The 22273-nt window shown below is 32.2% G+C and overlaps 3 protein-coding genes across 5 annotated transcripts in view; all 3 read right to left on the bottom strand.

Moving 5' to 3' along the window:
• Nucleotides 1-571: 571 nt before the first annotated feature.
• On the bottom strand, nt 572-9050 carry otu (ovarian tumor). The gene is made up of 7 exons (XM_065507526.1): nt 8677-9050; nt 8282-8439; nt 7692-8218; nt 5074-6448; nt 4347-5014; nt 985-1623; nt 572-748 (listed from the first exon to the last, which is right to left on the bottom strand). Exons 1-7 carry the CDS (start codon nt 8988-8990, stop codon nt 572-574), a joined length of 3858 nt encoding a protein of 1285 aa, XP_065363598.1. The 5' UTR covers nt 8991-9050.
• Nucleotides 9051-11175: 2125 nt separating this feature from the next.
• On the bottom strand, nt 11176-13463 carry Ndc80. Its single transcript, XM_065507720.1, has 3 exons — nt 13334-13463; nt 13174-13269; nt 11176-13106 (listed from the first exon to the last, which is right to left on the bottom strand). The coding sequence occupies exons 1-3, from the start codon at nt 13396-13398 to the stop codon at nt 11240-11242; spliced, it is 2028 nt and encodes a 675-aa protein (XP_065363792.1). The 5' UTR covers nt 13399-13463; the 3' UTR covers nt 11176-11239.
• A 2095-nt stretch (nt 13464-15558) lies between these two features.
• The window catches only part of LOC135956313 (solute carrier family 41 member 2), a 62802-nt gene continuing 56087 nt past the window's right edge, over nt 15559-22273 (bottom strand). For all 3 annotated transcript variants that reach the window (XM_065506764.1, XM_065506763.1, XM_065506762.1), the window contains exons 2-8: nt 19792-20081; nt 17307-17631; nt 17087-17233; nt 16740-16887; nt 16299-16504; nt 16077-16225; nt 15559-16000 (exon numbers count right to left, since the gene is read on the bottom strand). In XM_065506764.1, the coding sequence (XP_065362836.1) occupies nt 15797-16000; nt 16077-16225; nt 16299-16504; nt 16740-16887; nt 17087-17233; nt 17307-17631; nt 19792-20081 (1469 nt within the window). In that variant the 3' untranslated portion in view covers nt 15559-15796. The remainder of the gene's footprint in view (nt 16001-16076; nt 16226-16298; nt 16505-16739; nt 16888-17086; nt 17234-17306; nt 17632-19791; nt 20082-22273) is intronic.

Below are 22273 nucleotides of genomic sequence, written 5' to 3' on the forward strand. Positions count from 1 at the left end.
TAAAACCGAGAGATAAAGGATAGATGTTAAGTAAAAATAAGAACTACTTATTTTTGAGAAAATATGCTAATCAACACTTAAAAAGTTGTATGTTTAAACTATGAAGATTTTGAAAAGTTAACTTTTTTAATATTCTCTATTAACACACTTTAAAAACTAAGTTAATACATATTTTTTATTTGAGATTTCTTTGTCAACAAAGAAATCATTTTAATATGTAGTTGTTTTTGTTATAAATATATTTTTGTTGTTTGTTATAATATTAGACATTAAAAAGAGTTAATGTAACTATTTAAAGAATATGGAAAAGTATTTAAAAAACATTTTTGCCAATAACGTAATAATTTAAAATCTACTAGTAAAATTTTAAAGTTGTTATAGAAGAAAACAAAGAGGAAAACTTTTAGTTTATATTAAAATAAATATAAAAAAATGTGCTTATGGCGTAAAACAGGAACTGGTAAAAAGTAAGTGAAATGTATGAAAATTACATTATAAAATTGGAATATTTTGTAGAGCGATCATCATTATATGAAAATCATTTAAATTAAATAGTAAAAATCAATTATTTTTAATCATTATTTTGTTGTATTAAGTCGTTACGGGGGCCATTGTTGATATCGTGCGGCAAAGAGTTGGAAACCGGTGTTCTGTTAGCGGACATTGGTGATGGCTGAGGCTGCATCAGTTGGGGAGTTACTTGCTGCTGGGGAGGTAGCGGTGGCGGCGGTTGTAAACAATAATAACCCTATTTAAGGGAGTTATAGAGGAAGATTGGAATAATGTATGAAAAAAAACTTTTATATTAGATCAAGAAACATAAAATAGAAACATGTTTTATCTACCCCGGGACTTTAATCACAAATTTACTAAATAATTACAAAAACACAAACATGTATATCTATTTTCTCCGGACTAAAGGAGAGTTTAAAAACATAAGAACAACTAAAAAGCGGGCACAAGTAAAATTACACATTTGTTTACCTGAGTGGCACCCATAGCAGGAAGTGGTGAGGCAAATGTTGTTTGATTAGATGGCGTTGAAGGTGCTACTTGATGAGAGAAGGGAGCTACTAAATGAACGCCATTTGCTGATGCCGGTATGGGTCCACCACCACCACCACTACCTCCTATAGAGTTAACACCATTTGCAGAATAATAAAACGGCATGGGTGGTGGATAGTTGGGACATTGAATTTGCATGCCCGGTGGTGGGGGCATACCTATAAGACCTCCATTGTTAGTTATCATCTCTGAATTGCCAACATTTTCCATATTATCAGAACCAGATCCAGAATTCATCGCACTATGCATGGCTGCTTGTTGTTGGGGAGGTGGCAGACCACAATGTGTTATTATTTGTGGTGGTGGGCCTGTCATATAATTTGGATGCATTCCCACACCAGGTGCCTGATGTGCACCAGCTGCTGAGGGATGTGGAGCATATATGCCATAGGGCGGAGGAGGTGGCGGCCCGGCTGTCATTGGAATGGGAATGTAAACACCACCTGTTGTAGATTGCATAGAAACAGGCATTTGACCTAGATTTCCATCATTCATTTGATCAGCATTGTTTGCATACGTAACCATAGTATTAGGATTTGAATTATTTGTCGTGGGAGTCTGCGAATTAGGAGTAGAGTTTGAAAGTGTTCAAACAAAATTAATTTAAAGTTTTTCTTTTTATTTACACAAATAACATATCACTCAACATAATTGTTACACACAATTTTAACGTTCATGATGACTAAACTTAAAATTGCCTAAATTTTAGAAAATTATTGAAATTGTACACTTTTTGAAAGTTATTGCTCATAATAAATCATTATAGCGATTTTTCGGTTTCGGATTAGCCCAGAAATAGGGTTTCGGTCAGCATTCGATATTTATAAATGAAAAAAATATTATTTTTTTTAAGAAATTTTATACGAATTTCCGATTCATCATAAAAGTATGAAATAAAAGTTACTTTTTCTGCTGTTTCGTGTATAATCGAATGGTAATATATGAATTCAAAAATGGGGGATTTTTAAAATGTTTATCTTTTATTTTGAAACACTTGTACAATATAAATTTATTCAAAACTAGCTGACCCGACAGACGTCCTGTCCATATTAAAAAAATGCTTGTGATCGATTTGTGAATTTGTGAGAAGCGGTTTGAAATGGGTAAAAATAGTTAAAAAGAAAAAATAAACTTATTGTTGAATGATGTTTATAAATATACACACAGCCTCAGAAGTGAGTATACACCAGTGATTTTTTTAAGATCATAAAATTCCGATTTTAATATTTTTTTTCGGAACCGAATCTATTTTTCATTTCAACCTACAACAAACCGAAACTTTTAAATTTGAATCGATGAATATATTTTAGGATTTTCATTATCTTAAAAAAATTCAAATAATTTTTGGTCACTTTTGAGGCTCACTGTAGGTTTGGGTTATGTTTGATTTACATTTGATTTCAAAATATATACAATGAATCTTATGGTCATAGAACAGTAATGCGCAGCCCATAGCACAATTGTGCAGAATCAAATCACACGTATTCTTATGCTCTTACATTTTAGTAGTCGTTGTCCACTCAACGAGACAACTAGGAATACGCATGAGCACTGGTGTATGACTTTTTCTTTATTTTTTCAGTTTTTGTATTTGTGTGTTTGTAGGTGCACTGAATAAAATAAAGAATTGAATGTGTTGGTGAGAGTAAGTGTATTGGTGAGAGGATTTATTTTTGCGAACCTCTGTCATAGAATAAAATATACATAGAAGCGTTACTGAGAGACAAAGAACCTAAGTCTGTTGTCAAAAATCTTAGTCTTGGAACAACAGAATACATGTAAATCAATGTACTTTAGGCCGGGTCGAATTGTATGGACCATAAAAAAGTAAAAAATCGTATAGCAGAAACGCAATCTACGGAAAATTCTAAGAAAGTTTCCTCAAGAAACTATAGGTCTAAAATTATATGTGGAGCATTTCGACTTTTATCCGATGATATTTCAGTATATATTTTTTTTCATTCAATAAATTTTTTAGGTAATAAGTTATATGGATGAGAAAAATCACATGTTTGGCCAAAATGTCAAATTTTGACCCCCTCTAACTCAGAGAGTTCTTGCCCGATCTTGTTGAAAAATTGTGTTTGTATCCTCTAAATTAATTCTGTTGTATGACAAAGAATGACCAATTTTATTTGCTATGTAGTTTTATTTCAATTGATATTTTCTCGTGATCTCGTTTTCGAATTTTAATTAATATTTTTAGTTTTATATTTTAATAAAGCAGTTAATAATAAAATAATTTGACGTTCAAGCATGTAAAACACAAATTTATATAAAAAAAATATATTTCTCATGAAATTCGACAATCGTTAACATGAACCCTCTTGGTTTTAATTAGTTCGCGTTATCGCGAGTGCTCTGTATTTTGTTGTTGTGTCAGCCATAAAAGTTCGGAGAGTAATTATTTTTACTCTCAGTTACGACTCTAGTTCTACGCTGTGCTTATCTACATTTTGATTGAAAGATCGATGTACAGTTAACCAATTAAAATAATGAAATACTTTTCGATTGGTTTGCTGTGATATCATAATTTCGTTCATTGCAATGCTCTGGCGCGTATACAAATAATGCTGATGGTGTTCCGACACGGGAACAGGCGACATACAATTGACCTGCGAGAAGCATCAAGGTTAATGCCGCAAACATGCATAAGCACTACGTACATTTTACTAAAAAACGCAATATATTCCTTCTACTAGGTAATATTTATTTACAATAAAAAGAGATCTTCGTCTCTAATTTAAACTTGAACTTTGTTTTATTTTTATAACAATTTTGGAAAACTTGGATTGATGCCAAACAGTTAGCTATGATAACCTTTTCCCACCTTTCTGACAACATATGGATTCCGAGCCAAAAGAACTTCTCATCTTTTGAGACCAAGAACGATCAAGCCGGGGCGGGGCAAGGTCTGGACTTTAAAATGTAAAAAAATCTGAGTGTAATTTTCCATTTTTTTTGAAATGAATACCCTCAATTTTTATTGTTAAAAATTGTTAAATGTTATAAAATCTAATTACAAATTTATTTTAAGGGAAAATTACACTTTTTTTACTCATTTACTCAAAAATTCCCAATAAAAGTTGTATTTTTAAAAAACTATCGTTACTTTGTAAAATCTGTAATGTTCACATACATATGAATATTGCAACAATTTTGCATTTATTGCAAATAAATGAAAATCAAATTAATTGAATTTTTGCATAATAATTTATCAAGAATTTAAAATTGCACAATACAAGAACTTCTAAATAAATAATGAAAATTTTTGTACTCACGTGACAATTTCGAGATTCCACCGAATTTACACGAATTGATGCCTCATCAAAACCACAAGTGGGTGAAATTTGACGAGATTGTTCGGTTGCAGCAGATGGATGTGATAAATGTTGAGGATTAATGTGCTGCTGATGCTGCAATGATTGCAAATGATGCTGTTGTTGTTGATTTGCCTGTAGTTGTGCGTTGCGAGTATTATTGGGTGTATTAGATGCATTGTAATTATTGTTGGAGTACTTGTTGGCGTTGTTGTTAAAATTGCCCTGCTGATTACGTTGCGAGTGATTCTGATGATGATGATGCTGTTGTTGCTGCTGTCCAGCATTTTGTAAATTTTGATTTGTATGGTTACGTTGTGGCATTTGACGATCTTTGCCACTAAAATAACGAGAACTATAACGACGTGGATTATTATTGTTGTTGTTGTTATTGTTATTTTTATTACCCCCACCAGTGGATGAGTTTACAACAGGATTGCTGTGCTTATTTGTTTGATTCGTTGATGGATTCGTCGTTTCGTTAGCATGTGTAGCAGCATCATTTTGCGTAGCAGTAATATTGTTATTGTTGGCATCCGCTTTAGTACTTGAAACCTGATTTGCATTCTCATCGAGTTTAATATTTTGCAGATCATTTGAAAGTTTTTCTTGATCTTCACTTGATGGAGCTGCAAAATTAATTTGTTCATGTTACTTTTGTTAAATCAAATAGATTTTCTATACTTACGTTCGTTTTCATTGGATTTTTGTTTTTGATAATAGTCCAAACCCATATTGTAGAAAAATCTTAAGGTGGCCACATCATGTGGCAAATCGACGCCATTGGCTTTTAAGGATTTTTTGGCTTCATAATTTATGCGTCCACTTAAAGGTGTATTGGTGGGCGTATTTGGCACACTGCGGTTGGGTAAACGTGAGGGTGTGTTATTAGCAGAACGATGTATGTTGGGTGGAGGTGCTAAACTTTGAACAGATTGTGTGCTATTGGCTCCACTACTAGTTAACGGTGACTGAGTATAGTATGTAGTATTGGGAGTATTGGCTGACGCTAGCATTGGACCGACACCTAAAGATTGAGGTGTTGGTGGTGGTGGATAATAGGGATTAGCCGAGTTGATGTAATTCCCGGGTGGTGCCAAGGCATTATTACACAAATAATAGAAACCATTAACGTTATTGACTGCCGGCATAAAGGCAGCACCTGGTGGCAAGCCACCATCAAAACCACAATAGCCATAATAATCTTCTGGTATTCCTGGAGCTGAGTAGGGATACATGGGATAAAAACTTTGCATTTCGGGCATGTATAAAGCACCATTATGATTATAATGATCAACATCATAACCCTCCATCATATGGGGTACAGAGTATACCTGTGGTGGACCCAAATGATCCTCCACATTATTAATGCCAGTGTTTGCAAGAGCTTTATTTTGAACCCCCTCCGTGTTATTACGTTGCGTACCAACAGCTGTAGAAGATCTTGATGGAGTTCTTGAATTCTCGCTAGAATCAACTAGTCTTGGTGTGTTACCCGACTTTCCGGCATCCGATTCTCGACTCGCATGCGCCACCGTCAACGGCATGGTGCAATACTCGACATGAGTGCGAAAATCCTCCAAATGCGTGTACTGTTTCAATTTGAAATACGATGCGGCCGCAGTACAATGTTGATTGTGCTGCTGACGTGGCATCATCTTGGGATCATCATCGATATAATCATTTGAACAACTATCATTATCCATAGCCGAACCGCATGCAAACTCATGATGGTGATGATGTTCAGTGGTTGTATTAAATTTAAAACGATAATTGTACTGGCGTGTAAAACGCACCGAACTATACTTCTGCATGTGGCGTTGCAAACGATATGGTACGGTCCACGGTTTAAATTGATCCGGTGGTAGGGGTGTAAGATTTTCATAGGGCACCAAACGTTTTTCGCCCAATTGTTCAACAAACACAATACACTGACCCTTATCGACGGCAATTTCCTGAATGTGACAAGTGTAGAGATCCTGCTCTGATCTGCGCAATTTCACGTGACACTTGGCGCCAACCTGAAATATTTTGCGAACTCGTCTTGTGCTATAACGTATTAACTGAATATTAAACATAAAACATATAAATGACGAAAGGACAAAAATACATTAAAACGAAACATTCAACAACAATTAATTAAAACAATACAGTAATAAATTACGCAATGTTAAACATAAAATACACAATAATAAACTAGTAAGCCTGCAATATTCGAGTACAAGGAAACTTTTCTTAAAAACTATAATCCGTAATTTCAGTTTTCAAAAACATGAAAATAGACCAACAAATGGTTGAGATACAGTGGTGGCCACCAATTTAAGACAAATACTTGAATTTTTTTCATCAACTGAATTTTAAGTGCGATAGAGCCAAAATAAAAGGACCTCTAAGGGTATGAAATTTATTATTAATATTTCTAGTTTCTGAAAAATGTTTGGAAAAATCGGTAAAACATATATGGACAAATATATGTGGAAATACGTTGACGATACCTCGGCGAACATCCGCTGTTAATAACATGATATGACCGAAACTAATGGAACTAAAAATACGAAATTTGGTCCGAATATTTTATAATAATAAAAATATAATGATATAAATGTGAGAAAATATGTTTATTTAAAAAAAAATTTTGTTGGTCAAGTTGTAGAAAAATTTTATGTGTTCGTGGTGAATATGTATGAATTGACACAGTCGAATAAAACACACTTGTGTGTTAAAACAGTCCTCATGCATACATATTTGTGGAAATATTTGAAAAAATAATTGACAATCACGTGGCCACCACTGTATATGTAAAAACACCACGAATACCTCGATTTTTTAAATATATCTCGATTACTGTCATTACACCATAGAAATTGATTTGTTTTCCAACATTTTTTTCAATCTAATCTTGAAGGATAGGTATATAAGATTCGGCACAGCCGAATATATCACTCTTACTTGTTTTAACGATACATATCGTCACCTAAAATGTAAAATAACGTAACATCAAAAATTACAAAATCAAATGTTTGATCGATAATGATAAATAACTTAAAAGTAATAAAAAAAAAAGAAATTTCTTAATTGAAAAAATGTGTTTGTTATTCTGCTTTAAGATAAAGTCGGAGAAGTTAAGTTTATACCATAGATACTTTTCTTGTTGTAATAGTTTTATGTCCATCACTTTTAAAATTGATGAAATGATGTTACGTTATTTTGCATTTTAACTTTTTCTGAAATTTGTTTTTTTAATCACAAAAAACTGACATTTATTAAATTAAACTACACAACTAACCAAAAACTAATTCCACCTACCTTAAAATTTGCATCACCATTATACCAATTTTGTAATTTCAGCTCTTTACGCATTTCATTCCATGAATCAAACTCAATATTACGATACATATTCGGATCGAGTGCTTTTGCAACTTTATAGGGAAATGGTGTAATGCCCTCTTGTAAAAGTTGCCTTACACAAGACACATATTTATTCGGTAGGAATGATTCGGCAGTACGTTGTATTATTAACGAGTTCTTGTCATAATCCTCACAGTTATTGGCTGTTTTAAGTTCCCGTTGAAGATCATCCGAGTAGCGGGGAAAATTTATATAGTGAAAATGACATAATTTATAATTTTCCAATATACAATTGGTGTTGTAAGGTAAATCCAATTCAAATGAACGACCATCACTTAAATGCAGGCGAGTAGAGTAGCCCTCTTCGTTAGTTTCGGTACGATATTCCATATTTTCAAAGGTGGGACCGTGTAACATTTGTTCGACAGCAAACGATACATCGGGCAGTTTGAAAAGGTCTTTGTAAAGAATCTCGTAACAAATGGCTATACAAATGAATATTTAATCAATGTTGACTTTATATTTAACCTTTTTTTTTAATAACTTACATTGACATATAGCTGCCTCTTGTATATAATCGGATGTAAAAACAGAATCAAAATGTCTTTCAGGCGTATAAAAAACACGAAATACTTCTACGAAATTCGAACGATATTCATTAAAATAATTACCCAAATTAAAAGGTTGAAATAAAAACACATTTCGCCTGAAAAATATAATACAAATAGGTATATTTTAAAGAAAATTTGTTTATTAAGATAGATCTGAACTAGTGCTTAAAGTAAAAATTCTAAAAGTTTTTATTGAGTATTTTGGATTAAAATTTTATTCAATATCTACTCAATTATTCCAGAATCATTAGTTTACAAACTAGTTCAGAACCACTTTAGTTTATAAATAAAATTGCACCTGTTAAATATTATTTCACATTTAATTCACTTACTCAAACATATAACTGGCTGCCTGCAGCTCTAATAATGTTCCATAGGTTTTTGGTTTTGACATGTCATCCAAATACTCATCGAAATCTCGATCTACATGATAATCAAAGTGTTTACGATGTTTGCGCATGTACGTCACACATTTCTCTCGAATTGCCAAATGATGTAACTGCGTGTCATACATTTGTTCCGAAATGACACGAAACAAACAAGACGCATCCCTGGCAGTATGTTTACGATAAAAATTATGCTCTTCAAGAAACTGATCGAAGGGATCAGGTGCCTGGCGGCTGCCCGAGGTAAATTGACGTTGCATTTTCTAAACGGAGAAAGATGTTTGTCAAAACTTTGACCGAGCAGTTGATGTTATTACACAGAACAATAAGATCTAAATTAGAATTTAATAGATACATTCATTAAATTAAGATATCTATATTTTAGAATAAGAAAAAAACAAACACAACTGTACATTTTAAAACTAAACTCTTTGCCATCAAAATATTTACTTTATTTTATTTCATCACAAAAAAGCCTAGACTGGAAGGAAGCAAGTTGCAAAAGAAAATACATTTCAAGGTCTAAATTTCTAGATTCTTTCCTTCCCTTTCATTGCAATGGATTTTGAATTAATTTGATTGTGTGGAGAGAGATAGAGCACAATAAATAGCCGTTATTTAAAAAGGAAAGACAGAAACAAAATGTAAATTAGCTTATTTTCTCTTAATTTGAATTTTTTATTAATATTCATTGGTAATATTTTATGTAATTCATATTTTTTTCTTATTTTGATCGATATAATTTACTTACATTAAATTAAAACACTAAAAAATACACTTTATAAATTGTTTGAGTTTCGCGTCTTCAAATTACAAAATTTTAGCACTGAATGAAGGAATATCATTCTGTGTGAAATGATTTATTTATACAGAAAACAAGAAGGAAGAGGCAAAATATGAAAAAATACCGTTAGAATAAGTGTTGTAAACTTTTAGTTGCAAAAAGCGCTTGTTATTATTATTATTATTTGAAGTAGAAAAAGAACTTTTTATTAAACAATTTAAGGGAAATAAAAAAATGTCATCAATACGATTGCTTATTTATTTAACAATTGGTCAATTCACAAGGTCTCTTATCATGTCATAATGTCCTAATATTTCTCAATGTTTTTTATTGATTTTGTAATGGATCACGCAAAATTAGGTTATTCTGCGATTTGGATCGCGATCCATCAATACTGCATGTTACACCTTCAATAAATATCGCGATACTGGATCGCGGTCAATATATATTGAACGTGTAGCAGTGCCAATATGTTTGTACTAACACAGTCACTATGCATGTGTAAATTTACACAATTGTGTTAGTGCAAAAGTATGAATGTGTTGAGTTTTTGCAACTGTTACATGCATGTGTAAACGCTAGGTTACGAGAAAGCCTATGAAATTTTATAGCAATAACCCTGATATCATTTGCCACTAATAAAATGTACTTTTGTATTTCGATAAATTAGATTAAATTGTGTTTCCGTATAAATCTGCACAAGATAGTTTCGATTGCAATAATTGAACATGTGTTTATTTTTCAAAAGTGCTTAAAAGTCCTATTTTGTAAATAATTTATCTAATTTTATGAATATTTCGTAGAACATTTTTTAAAAATATAGCACCAGATCGTTGTTGCTGTACTTGACGGATGATATAGAACCTGTGAGAATTATACTCTTGTCTCCCATGACTTAAAAAAAGAAAATAGATTATTTTCAAACGCGGCTTTTATCTTTATTAATATCAATTTGATAAATTGCGAATAGTCTTAATTGAAAAAGATTGCGACTAACGGAGGGTTAATTCTATTTGCTATTCTACTTTGATCGTTAAGTTGAGAGATAAGTTCGAATTCTCTAAATCGGCTAGGAAGTTAGTTATGTACTTTTTGGGTGGAATACAACAATTTGTGTTGCCCCAAGGGATCAGTATTAGGTGCGTTGATGTTTGTATTATCTCTCCCTGGTGTTATGTTAGTCGATTTCTAACAATTCCCAAAAAAATTGAAAAAAAAAATCAAAATATTCCATTTTTGGGATTTTTGAGAAGTTTTTTTTTTCGAAAATATGGGATTCTCAACAGCAAATTTTAATTTTCTATTTTCACTTTTGAATTTAAATCAAAAATACCTATACCTTGCTAAAAAAATTGTTTCCAAAAAATCTTGCATGATTTTGTTAATTCTTAAATTGATTTTTGAAAACAAAGAAGTTTTACTAGATATCAAATGCGGTAATTTGGCCCTGGTTTTATTTCTGAAATTGCATGATTTCTTGAAAATTTATTTAAGAAATAGTAAAATGTCAATACATTCAAAGCCGTTTTTCTCGAAACGACTTTTTTGGAATTATTACGTTGTTGCAGCAAATGAGCGATATGTACTGATATTAAGCATTTAATCCTACAAAATATCTTTTATATGTAAATATAAAAAAAAATAAATACGAAGAGTAAATGTTTTCTTTTGAATGATAAAAACATTTATTGAATTCATAACACATTTTTAATTATTTTATTACAATTAATTCTTATTAAAATCCTTTTTAAATTCCTCCAATTGTTTCTCTTGCAATTGAACCTGTTTGATTAGCTGCTGTAGTACATCGTTTTGTATGCATTCCTCCAACATTTCATCGTAGGCTTCCAGAAAAGCCCTTCGCTGTTCCAAACACTGGCGATGTTTTTGTTCAGCATGCTGCATTGTCTGTTCATTGGCTTGCATCAATTCATCCACCAGGGATTTCTTCTGTTTGATGAGCAATTGCAATTCCTCTATAGTTTTATCGGCCGCAATAATATCCTCTTCCATCTTCTGTATTGTTACTAGCAGTTTACATTCCTCCTGTTTGAGGATATTCACAAGCTTTTGTACGTTACCAACATTAGAGATATTGGCTTCACGTAAAGCTTTTAGCTTAGGATGTAATTTTCCATCAATATCAGTTACTAATTGTTTGCTATTATCCTGTAGCTGGAATATTTTCTTTTTATTAGTTTGTATACAGTGTAAAGCATTTTCATTGATTTCATGCAGAAGTGGTATTAGTTTATCCAATTCCGTTTGCTGGGGCCTTAAAGACAATTCGAGTATGCTTTCGTTGAGCGAAGTGTCGCTATTGGTTTTCAAGAGATCGGAGAACTTAATTTCTCTCATGTGAGCATTGAAGGTTTCGATTTGATCATTAAATTGTTTTATGGCTTTTGATTGTAGTATCTGCTGATTGTGATAGCGAGTTTGAAGATCTTGTATGGCACGTTCTTTAATGGCCATCATCTGTTTGTGCTGCATAACATCTGCTACCAGTTGATTACGTTGTTCCACCGTGCACGATTGACTATTTAGCATTTCATGCAAGGATTTTATATCCATTTCAATGGAATCTACTTCCTTAGCGGTGACCTGTTTACGAGAATTTAATTCTTTTATATCTCTTTCATCAGCCTCACACTCATCTTGCAGAGTTTTGATTTCACGTTTTAAAGTTTTCAATTCGTGTGAAAGTTTTGATTTCATTTTCAGCATATCTTTATCTTCGGAAGGTTTTTCTTTTTCTAGAGATTTTAAAATGTCTTGCAATTTTTCTACTTCAAACTTGACAGCATCCACATCGGCTAGGCCACAGTTTTTTTGTATTAGAAGATTACAGGTCTGTAGTTGGAGAGTATTGAATTCATCAGTTTTCTGTTTGTCCCACAACATAAAGCCTTCCTCCGAGTTTCTCAGCAATTGCTGTTGAAATTCCAAGTCCGGTATTTGAAAATTATCTTCTTGCATCCTTGAAGCACTTAACTCTTCGGGCTCTTTTAAATCAAAATATATGCCATTGCTGTCCTCTTCCTCGGCAGGTGGCACAAAATCCATAAGAAAGTCAAATAAAACAATGACATTACCAAAAGAATGTTGAGTGTTGGGAGTTTTAAGCCACGACTTGTTGAGAGGATGTGGATATTGCAGTTTTTGCAAAATATTTATTATATCTTCTACATGATTGGTACCCACAGTATAACGATTGCCCCATATATAGCTTAAGAAATAGTTGATAATGGCCACAAATTGTTTAATAGACATTTGCCTTAGACCACGATTTAAAAAATCCGTACTTATGCCATTACCCAGAGTATTTTGGCTGAGCAAGTGCTCTGTTATACGTTGTGTTTGTTCCTGCACCCATTTCTTATCATTATGCAAAGGCATCGAACTGCCTCCCTGGCCGGTACGTTGTTTTTCGGCGGTAAACAATACTCGGTTAGCAGTGGTCTTGGGCAAAGGGGTTTTTTGCGGTGTGACCCCACGTTTTATGGCCGATGAGGGTACGGCCAGGTAGGGATTATTAGATCCGCCACGGTCACTGGACGAGGGACGTGATGGTACGGCAATTCGACTTTGCCTAAAAGTAGTTTCTTTGTACATTTTATGTATGTTTTCAGAGTTTTGATTATATTTACAAAACTTACCTGGCGTTATATTTCTTAGCCGTGCCGCCAGTACAAGCTGCTGTAACACCAGCATTTCCAGCAGGCGACGGAGCTAGTGTATTCCTTTGTTGGACTCTGTTGAACAAATGTAAATAGTTCACATAGCGTCACTTCTTCCGACATTCTATTTAAAACTCACCTTGACTGACGTCGTATACCAACCGGATCTTCTTGAAATTCTGAAGTTCTTCTAGGTCTTTGCATAATTAATTAAAGTATTAAAACAAAATTAAATAAAGTTTAGTGGCGGTTGTTTACTAAAATGCTTTGAAATAGCGGCGTTCATAATAGACAATTTGTTTACTTGTCAAAAAGTACTGTATAAACATAAACAGATTTGTTATATACAAAAGCTGTTTGATGTGAGTTGGCAATGCTAAATTATTTTGCACACCTAAAAGTATGCTAATGTATTTGATTTAACATGTATTTAGTGCTGTCAATATTTGTTAAATTTGAATTAGATTAATATTGTTCTTAGGTATTAAGATATCTAATTATTAATTCATAATTAGATATCTTAATACCTAAGAACAATTATATACTAACAAGCTTCTCCACATTAAATTCTATAAGTTTCATTATATGTAAATCAGAAAGCAGGTCAACCTTTTTTTGAACCGATTTATATGCTTTTAATCATTGGGTAACATAGAGACGAGACGTATGTAATTGTCAAAAACCCAAGTCTGTTGTCAAAAACCTGACTCTTGCAACAACAAAATACATGCTAGTCAATGTATTTTGTTGTTGTATCAGACATATGATTTGTTGCTTTTTTGTTTGACAAATCGGAGTGTCTCGTCTCTATGTATATTTCTCTATGCTTTTAATTATCAGTAATATGTCAATTATTTCAGAATCCATCAGTTTTTAGAATTGTTTTTTTCAACAGCGAGATGGATATTGTTAAATCGACGTCCCTATCTAGTTATATCGCACTGGTTCCTCTAAAGAGAGTCAACTCAAAATTTAAACATTTTCAATAGAGGCAAAAAACAGTTTATTTTAATACATTACAATGAAAGTTGAAGACGGATGGAACTGTATATTTTGTCGAAAGAGTATAGAAAACGATGTTACAGTGGGTATATATGACCACTGTACATCGATTTCTTGCAAAAAGTGAAAATTGAAAACATTTGAGTTGACTCACTTTAGAGGTAAACAGTGCGATATATATTTATAGAATGTGAGTAAAATCTATTGATATTCTCATCTATAAAGCCCAGATGATTTAGCTATTTATTTCACTCGATGAATGAATGCTGTCATTTTCAAGTAATTGATCCATTCCTCGCAATTTTAGACATGTAAAATCTGCTATTTTTAAAAAAAGAACAAAACACAAACTGCGAAGCGCTTTGCTTGTCTGCAGATACACCCAGAGTCTCTGGCGGGAATCGAACCCGCAACCCTCAGATTAATAGTTCAGCACACTATCGACTGGTCTATCTGGGCAGCCAATGGATGAATCCTGTTGTTCGTAAACGTTTTGAAATTGCTGCTTGAGTAGCTCCCAATGATTTTGCAAGCTCTTGTTGAGTTTTACAACAATCCTCATGACGTAGTGCATTCAGTTCTTGGTCTTTAAACTTTTTTGGCTGGCATGGGTGATCTTTGTCTTCATTATCAATATCAACACTTCTGAACCGCATAAACAATCTCGCGCACGTTTATACCAATGGAACACATTCACCATAAGCTTTCCGCGGCACATTTTCTCAAATTCAAGAAGTAAAACAAAACTTTTCGCATATGACGCTTCTTTGTTGGTACAAAATTCGACATTTTGGCAGCAAAAATTCCCTATCAACAACCCTAAATAATAGAAATCGAAAGTCCTGCTAAAAACCAAAAACATTTTCTTACATATTTGTTTTTCTTGATTAACTTTTCAATTTATTTACACATAAATTATTATAATTTTTTTATTTTTTTTTAATTTTAAGTATTTTGTTTTTTATTTATCAAATTAAATTCTCTATTTAAATAAACACATATTTATTTAGTGGTTTTTTTTACATCATTAAGAGGGGGAGTGGGTTAAGGGGGAGGGTAGGGTTTTTTTTTTGTAAAGATAGGTAATTACTTAATTTCATTTAAAATAAATTAAAATACATACATATTACTAAAATTTAAATCCATTAAGGTACACTGGAGAATGAAATTAAACTAAACACTGGTCTCGACCATTTCATCATCATCATCATAATTATTGTTGTTAGGATTTTATATATTCAACATAAAATTTAACATGTCCAACTTCTTTACATCTAATTATATATACTAATCGGTAACTGTAGAATGCACATAGCAGTAATAATTAGGCGTCGATGACTGACTATATAACTTACAACCCTGTTTATTGTTTGTTTTCTTTTGTATTTTTATTTATTTTTTTTTTAGTTTTTGTTAAAATTTATTTATGGCAATTATTTTTAAAATAGTACACGCATCCATTTTCTGCTTAACAATGACTTGAGAATGGCAAAATCATTGTAGGGCAAATATGTAAACATCTCTGTCACACTCTCTATCTCTCCTTCTTCTTTCTCGATCACAGCACATACATACAAACATATGAATAAATCAATCTTTTTCAGTTTGAAGCATTTAAAGTATCCAAGCCAACGCCATATTCCTTGTTAATCGATAACAGGAATATAAAGGCCAAGGCCAACAGACTAGAGCCCAATAAATCACCCAAGGCCGTAAGATAAGGTATTGAAGAATTGTCCGGATCTATTTTCCACTTCCACATGGCATGCACAATTATGTGGGCGATATACAAAAGAAGCATTAACTGTAATATAATTTAGGAAAAAATAAACTTTAGAAAAATTTCTTTAAAAACAATTAATGTTAATAAAAATTTATACCTGTATTAAACTGGCAAGCAAGTATGAGAGAGCAAACGCCCAGGTTATTGTCGATTGGGACATGTGTATATAATCAGCTACATATATAAACAATATATTACCAGGAATTGACAGGGCAATCAATAAACGTGCAGTTTTAGCATAGGGCACTAGAAATAAACAATTCATATTTTTATTATTATTAAACATTCAATTTATATGTTTAATCCAATTACTACATACCTCCTTTGAACAAAGCTTTCCAGGGCCATTCGAATATTTTTGTATGTGGTGGTATAATGCCAATAATTGAACTCTGATGCAGCATTGTTGATATTTTACTAGCCTGTACCGATACCAAATTACCGCCAATACCATTAATAATCGGCTGGAATACCACAAAGCCATGGAAAACTTCGACAGCAGCATCTAGCACCAAGCCACCCAAACTAAAATTGAAAGTGAATAATTAAAAATTGTTACAGTGTGAGTATGATTATTAAAGTTATCAAAACTAAATTTTTTTAATTTAAAAAATTGTTTAATAAACAATTATTAACTTTAATAATCGTTTTTGAATATGGGGGTTAGTTTTTAGTGAATTGATTGAACTCAAATCGATTTAAATAATTGGAAGCTCAGCTTGATAAATAGATGAATTGATTGATTTTTAAAAACACTTACCCACTAATACACAATGCAGACAGCACTGGCACCCATCCACTCTTGAGTACAGGGCGTGTATATTTATTTTTTAATACAACTGTTACCCACATGGGTAACAAGACCAGATAACAGGCGACTACAACATAAGTTATCCATAAATGAGTTTCTACAAAAGCAAAAGAGAAATATTTAGTATGTAAATATTAAAGAATAAAATCATTTTAAATTAAATTAACCCTTATCATCTACTTTAACAAATAAAACAAACATGTGATTATTTTTCCTTATGTTTTTTAAACTCATTATGGTTTACTTTGACCCATGAGTACAGGATAAGGATTAAACATTAAACTCCATTCACTTACTTATGTTATCGAATAAAATCGAAGCAATAAACGATAGCAAACTAATTGAAACCACATCACCTATGGAGGCAGCTAAGGGGGTTGCCAAATTATCAGGATTCAAACGATACTTTTGAGATAATAATATCACAGCCACTAATACAAAGTCTAAAACAAATACAAAATATACAATTATGTATTTTTTTTTTGGAAATTTATTTAATCACAAAGAGAAACTCACCTAACACAAAACATGACGATGTCGCCGTAAACATTGCGGACGCCGTCAATAACATAACATGTTCAAAGTAGAAATTACCATCCATGGCAGCTCCCACCGACACCGCAAACATAGCAACCAAAAATGATGCCACCGTGGCCTGCACCTGCACCAATGCTATGTTGCCCACAATCATACGTATAACCTCTTTGCGTCCCGTCATATTGCCCAAATTGACCTGAGTAGATAGACGTGAGGCCAGGCACATGTCCAAATTGCCCTTCAGACCCAACAGCGCGGGTACCAAAATGAACAATTCACTAACAGACTTAAAAACTCGCCATTTCTGTAAGGAAATTTAAGATTTTTTTTAGAAATTTGTGTTGATATTTGTTGATTTCAAAATATGTATAATTTGTTCAAAAATCTTCAATTGAAAAAGGACTATGTAACCTCAAAACCACATTACATACATATATCCTGAAAGATATGTGTCTATGTCAACACTAGAGATGCTAATCGGGACTGGTTTTTGAAAATCCCGGGGTTCGAGATTTGGTAAAGAATTTCGAAAAATCTAAAATCCCGAAAATTATAAGAAAGAAACGTACATAATTATGTCTTTACAATTGAAAGTAAATTTTTTATTTAGCAATTAATTTTTATTAGGCACTAAAAAGCATAAAATACCGTTGCATAAGTACATTATATAAGAAGAAATAACAATAAAGTATCTACATTAAATGTTTATAAACATGATGAATGTTGCAAGCAGCCGTTACAGACCGTATTGCAATTAGAGATGCTAAACGGGGAATCCTAAATCCCGAAGGAGTTTTCGGGATTTTCCAAATCCCGTTTTTCATAAATAGGGGAAATTGTCATTTTTGTGTGCCTTTTTCATGCATTTTGACATTCTATTGCAAAGTGATGTTCAGAAAATTTAAATAGAGCTGTTAAAAATTTTAAACTACTGATCGCTCTTATTTGCAATTAATAGAATACGGTTTTTTAAAGGAAATAAACCTACGTTTTTAAAAGGTGAAAACGTAACAATATAGATAACCAATCAAATGCCAGAATGTTCAGTAGCAAAGAATGCTTAGGCAATGATAAGCCAGTTTAGGATACTGTTACGAAATTGCACTATCAATTAGAATTTAACGATTTAAATACGGGTTTCCACATCCAACAGCTTTTGTATACATTGTCATAAGTAGAAACATGGCATCACTGTGTTGTCAAAGCTGCTAATAAGAACATTAAGGGCGCCAAAAGCTCTGGAAGTTGAACCTCTAGTTTTATCCGTTAGAAAATTCATGTGCTTCTAGAATGTGGCACTATGAGTTTAAATAGGTACAGCAAGTTGAAGTTAGTTTTAGTTTATCATAGGCGATGTCAGAGTAAACAACATCTGCATTACCAGTGTATTCTTGTACATTATAAAGTGTGTGAATTAAAATAGTGTTGTATAAATTTAAATAAATAAAGAGTTACAAACTGTCTTTATTTGCAATCAAAAGTGTCCGGTTTATTTAAAGGAAATAAACCACCGTTTTTAAAAGGTAAAACGTAACAATACATTTACACCCATATGCATAAACAGTTTATAAATTTATCAAAGGTTTATTAAACAAAATTTCCATACAAAATCAGTTTCATAAACCTTTGATAAATTTATTAACTGTTTATGCATATGGGGGTTAATGTTTGAAGTTTAAATCTAATAATAGCTATTTGTGGATACCTAGGTAGAATACTAAATTGTTTACTGAAGATCTACTACTAAAGAGAAGAGGAAAGCGTTAGACCCATTTCGGAATGTCTAATATAGGATTCGTTCGTAAATGTATTAAATGCTTTAAATTTGAGCATAATTGTTGCTTTAAATTTGCTTTAAAAAATATAAAGCAGTATTGCAATATTAACCATATCTCTTTTATTGGTTGCAAATCTGTTCAAATTTATCTTTAACATTATAAAATGTCAGACTTTAAAGTGCCCTAAAATTATTGCAAATAGTTATCATAAAAAAACCAATCAAAGTTTTATTATCAGTTATAAATGTTATAAAAAAACAATAATAAACTACAAATTATGAATTTTTAACTAGTTAACTGCTCTTTAGTGACGGCACTTGTCTATAAAGTTTTTTGTTTATTATTTTTATTAACAAATCGTACACAAAATCTATACATTCATATTTATTAATATAGATTTCCAATTCGAAGACATAAATTTCAAACACAAGGGGGGTAGAGGACAGAGAGAAGCTAAGAATTATTAAACCGAAGGTACTTATTAATAATTGCATGCATGTCATGTAATTTATATACGATGTCATTGAATTTTGTTTTTTTTACAAATATCTAAACTTTTAAAACTTTTAACAGTCAAAAACTAATTATTTAATTAATTTAAAAGATAAAAATATAATTGTTAGATTATGGGAACAAACTTATAAATTACTTCAATGAATATTAAGAAAACAAATAAATAAACTCACCTCTACTCTACCTAAAATAATACCAGCTCCTATTGTGCCTATGCCAGCCAAAAAGAATGGTATAGACACTTGTATTAAGATCGAAGACCATTTCTCTTGCTTTATACCCGGTCGATTTAAGGCCATCTTTTCATCTACACTATTTGAGGGATCATGACCACCGCCGCCATTGCCGCCACCGCCGCCCGCTCCTGGATCAGGTTCTGAGGATGCTATGGACGTCGTGATGATAGAGCTTAATGAACCGGTTGTCGAATGTGGTAAACCGGACAATTTGTCATTGTCGGTGTCTAGAATAAGAAATAGAAAATTGAAGAAGAAAAAAAGAAGAGAAATAACAAAATGTTTAAATTAGTACATAATTTTTAATGGAAATATAATATTTATATAAAAAAATTAAATAAATAAATTAGTAAATAGTTATAATAAAACAAAAATTCGTTGTACAAATATTGAAAATAAAATTTGTATTGAAAAAAATGTGCTTAAAAATATGAACATGCTAATTATAAATATTGTACGAAACAAAATTGTTTTTAACTTGAAAATTAACAATAGAAAAAAACAAATGTATAATTACTTTTATTTTAAATAATAATGAAAAACTGCATTATTCACACATACACATACGATACGCTCTGTTGGCAAACATTTTTGTAATCATGTTTTAAATACTTCTAAAATGATGACAAAGTAAAATTAAATAATTTACTTGCATGATTACTCTGGTTAAAGTTAATTTAAATAAAAGTTCTATGCTGTGAAAATACTGATTTTATTAAAAAAAAATAATCTGTAAATTTAACGCTGCATTGCTTAATTTTAATACTTTCAACTTTCAATAACAGAGGCTAACATCTTAGTTACGAATTGGTCCATCTCCAACTGTAGGTCTCCACGTAGCAACATTAATAGCTTAGCAATAATTTCGCAAGCAATCATGACAATTGCGGTCTACACATCGCAAATTTTATGAACGCAATCAAATTCAACAATTAATATTGCTACATGAAGACCTACGGCAAAATCAATTTGTTACGGTATATTTTACACTTAACAGAAATATTGTTATCAAATGTAGAAGAAAGTGTTGTTCATAACAAAACTTAAATACAATACATACATATGTGTTATATAGTGTAAAATAGTGTAGAGTTATGAGTGATTAATGGGTCAAGTATGGATGGCAACCAAACATCTGTTGCGTTGCAACTACAAATTTCTGGTAGCAATTTGCAAACTGACAATGCAACTTTAGTTCAATTGTAATTCATAATACACCCATAAGTGTTTTATAGGCACTCATGAAGCTGCATGATTCTTAAAGTGAAAAGAGAGATTATTTTTTAAGTTTCCAGAAAGTATTGGGAAAGAAAATAGTTAAATAATAACATAAAAAATCATAATTGTATTTGTAATACATCTAGAAGTCATTTGTTAAAAAATTCTTTGAGTATTATTTGTTAAATAAATAAATTTGGTTAATTTTTGATGTATTTTTTTTAATATATAGAATATCTTTCAGAAGTTTTGCTGTATTATTATTGGGTGTATGACTTAAAAATGCGTGATTTTTTTCACACTTTTAGCTTTTATTTTGAAACATTTGTACGATATAAATTTATTCAAAGTATTGGTCATTGTTATACATGTTCCGAGCCAAAAGAACTGCTCATCTTTTGAGGCCATGAACGAATCTAGCCAATATCGGATACTCTCGTCCAAAGCGAAGCGTATACCAGAGAGAGCGTTTTGCATCGATCGAAACAAATAGTAGTTGGACGGGGCACGGTCTGGAGAGGCAAAACTACCCAACCACTTTATTCTAAATACTTATTAACAGGTATTGCAACATGTGGCCGGGCGTTGTCATAATGGAATATTACGGTTTCATGTCTGATGCGTTCGGTAGAGGTTCCCTGGCCTGGTCAGATTTCAGCAGCTCATAATAGATAGGGCGCTTGTGGTCCCACCAAATACAGAGCATTATCTTAGCACTATGGATATTTGGCTTTGGTTCGATTCGGCATTTTTCAACACTAGTAATGATTCGGTGCAAAAATGTTTTTAATTTTTAGCATTCAAGCATCATTTTGGACATGCAGAATCGTCTTTCAATGTCTCTCGGCTTAAATTCGAATGATACCAAATTTCCTGCTGCTCGCAAACGCTCAAGTAGAGTCGAAAGGACCCCGTTTTGACAAATGAGCTGCTTGAGCTGCTCTCAATAGTTTTGCATGCTATTGTTGAGTTTTAAAACAAACTTCATGGACTAATGCCTCCAATTCTTGGTCGTCAAACTTTTATACCTGGTCTGTGCGATATTTGTCTTCCGTGAAATGAACCGCACAAACCATCTCTCGGACGTTGAAACCGATGTAACACATTCACCATAATCTTCGGTGAGCAAAACTTCACGCATATGACGTTTTGTTAGCACAAAATTCGACATTGTCGAAGCTAAAACAACTTTGTTGTTTAC

Source organism: Calliphora vicina, chromosome 4 (assembly GCF_958450345.1).
Source record: "Calliphora vicina chromosome 4, idCalVici1.1, whole genome shotgun sequence".
NCBI classification, from domain to species: domain Eukaryota; kingdom Metazoa; phylum Arthropoda; class Insecta; order Diptera; family Calliphoridae; genus Calliphora; species Calliphora vicina.

What these genes read in the sequence shown, in the direction of transcription:
- otu (XM_065507526.1), bottom strand. Translation starts at nt 8,990, where the DNA reads ATGCAACGTCAATTTACCTCGGGCAGCCGCCAGGCACCTGATCCCTTC. An exon ending in TGGAATCTCGAAATTGTCAC is followed by an intron (nt 1,624 to 4,346) that starts GTGAGTACAAAA and finishes CCTAATTCGCAG; the next exon opens with ACTCCCACGACAAATAATTC. An exon ending in CTGCTATGGGTGCCACTCAG is followed by an intron (nt 749 to 984) that starts GTAAACAAATGT and finishes TCCCTTAAATAG; the next exon opens with GGTTATTATTGTTTACAACC.
- Ndc80 (XM_065507720.1), bottom strand. Translation starts at nt 13,398, where the DNA reads ATGCAAAGACCTAGAAGAACTTCAGAATTTCAAGAAGATCCGGTTGGT. An exon ending in GGTATACGACGTCAGTCAAG is followed by an intron (nt 13,270 to 13,333) that starts GTGAGTTTTAAA and finishes TTTGTTCAACAG; the next exon opens with AGTCCAACAAAGGAATACAC. An exon ending in GCTAAGAAATATAACGCCAG is followed by an intron (nt 13,107 to 13,173) that starts GTAAGTTTTGTA and finishes AACTACTTTTAG; the next exon opens with GCAAAGTCGAATTGCCGTAC.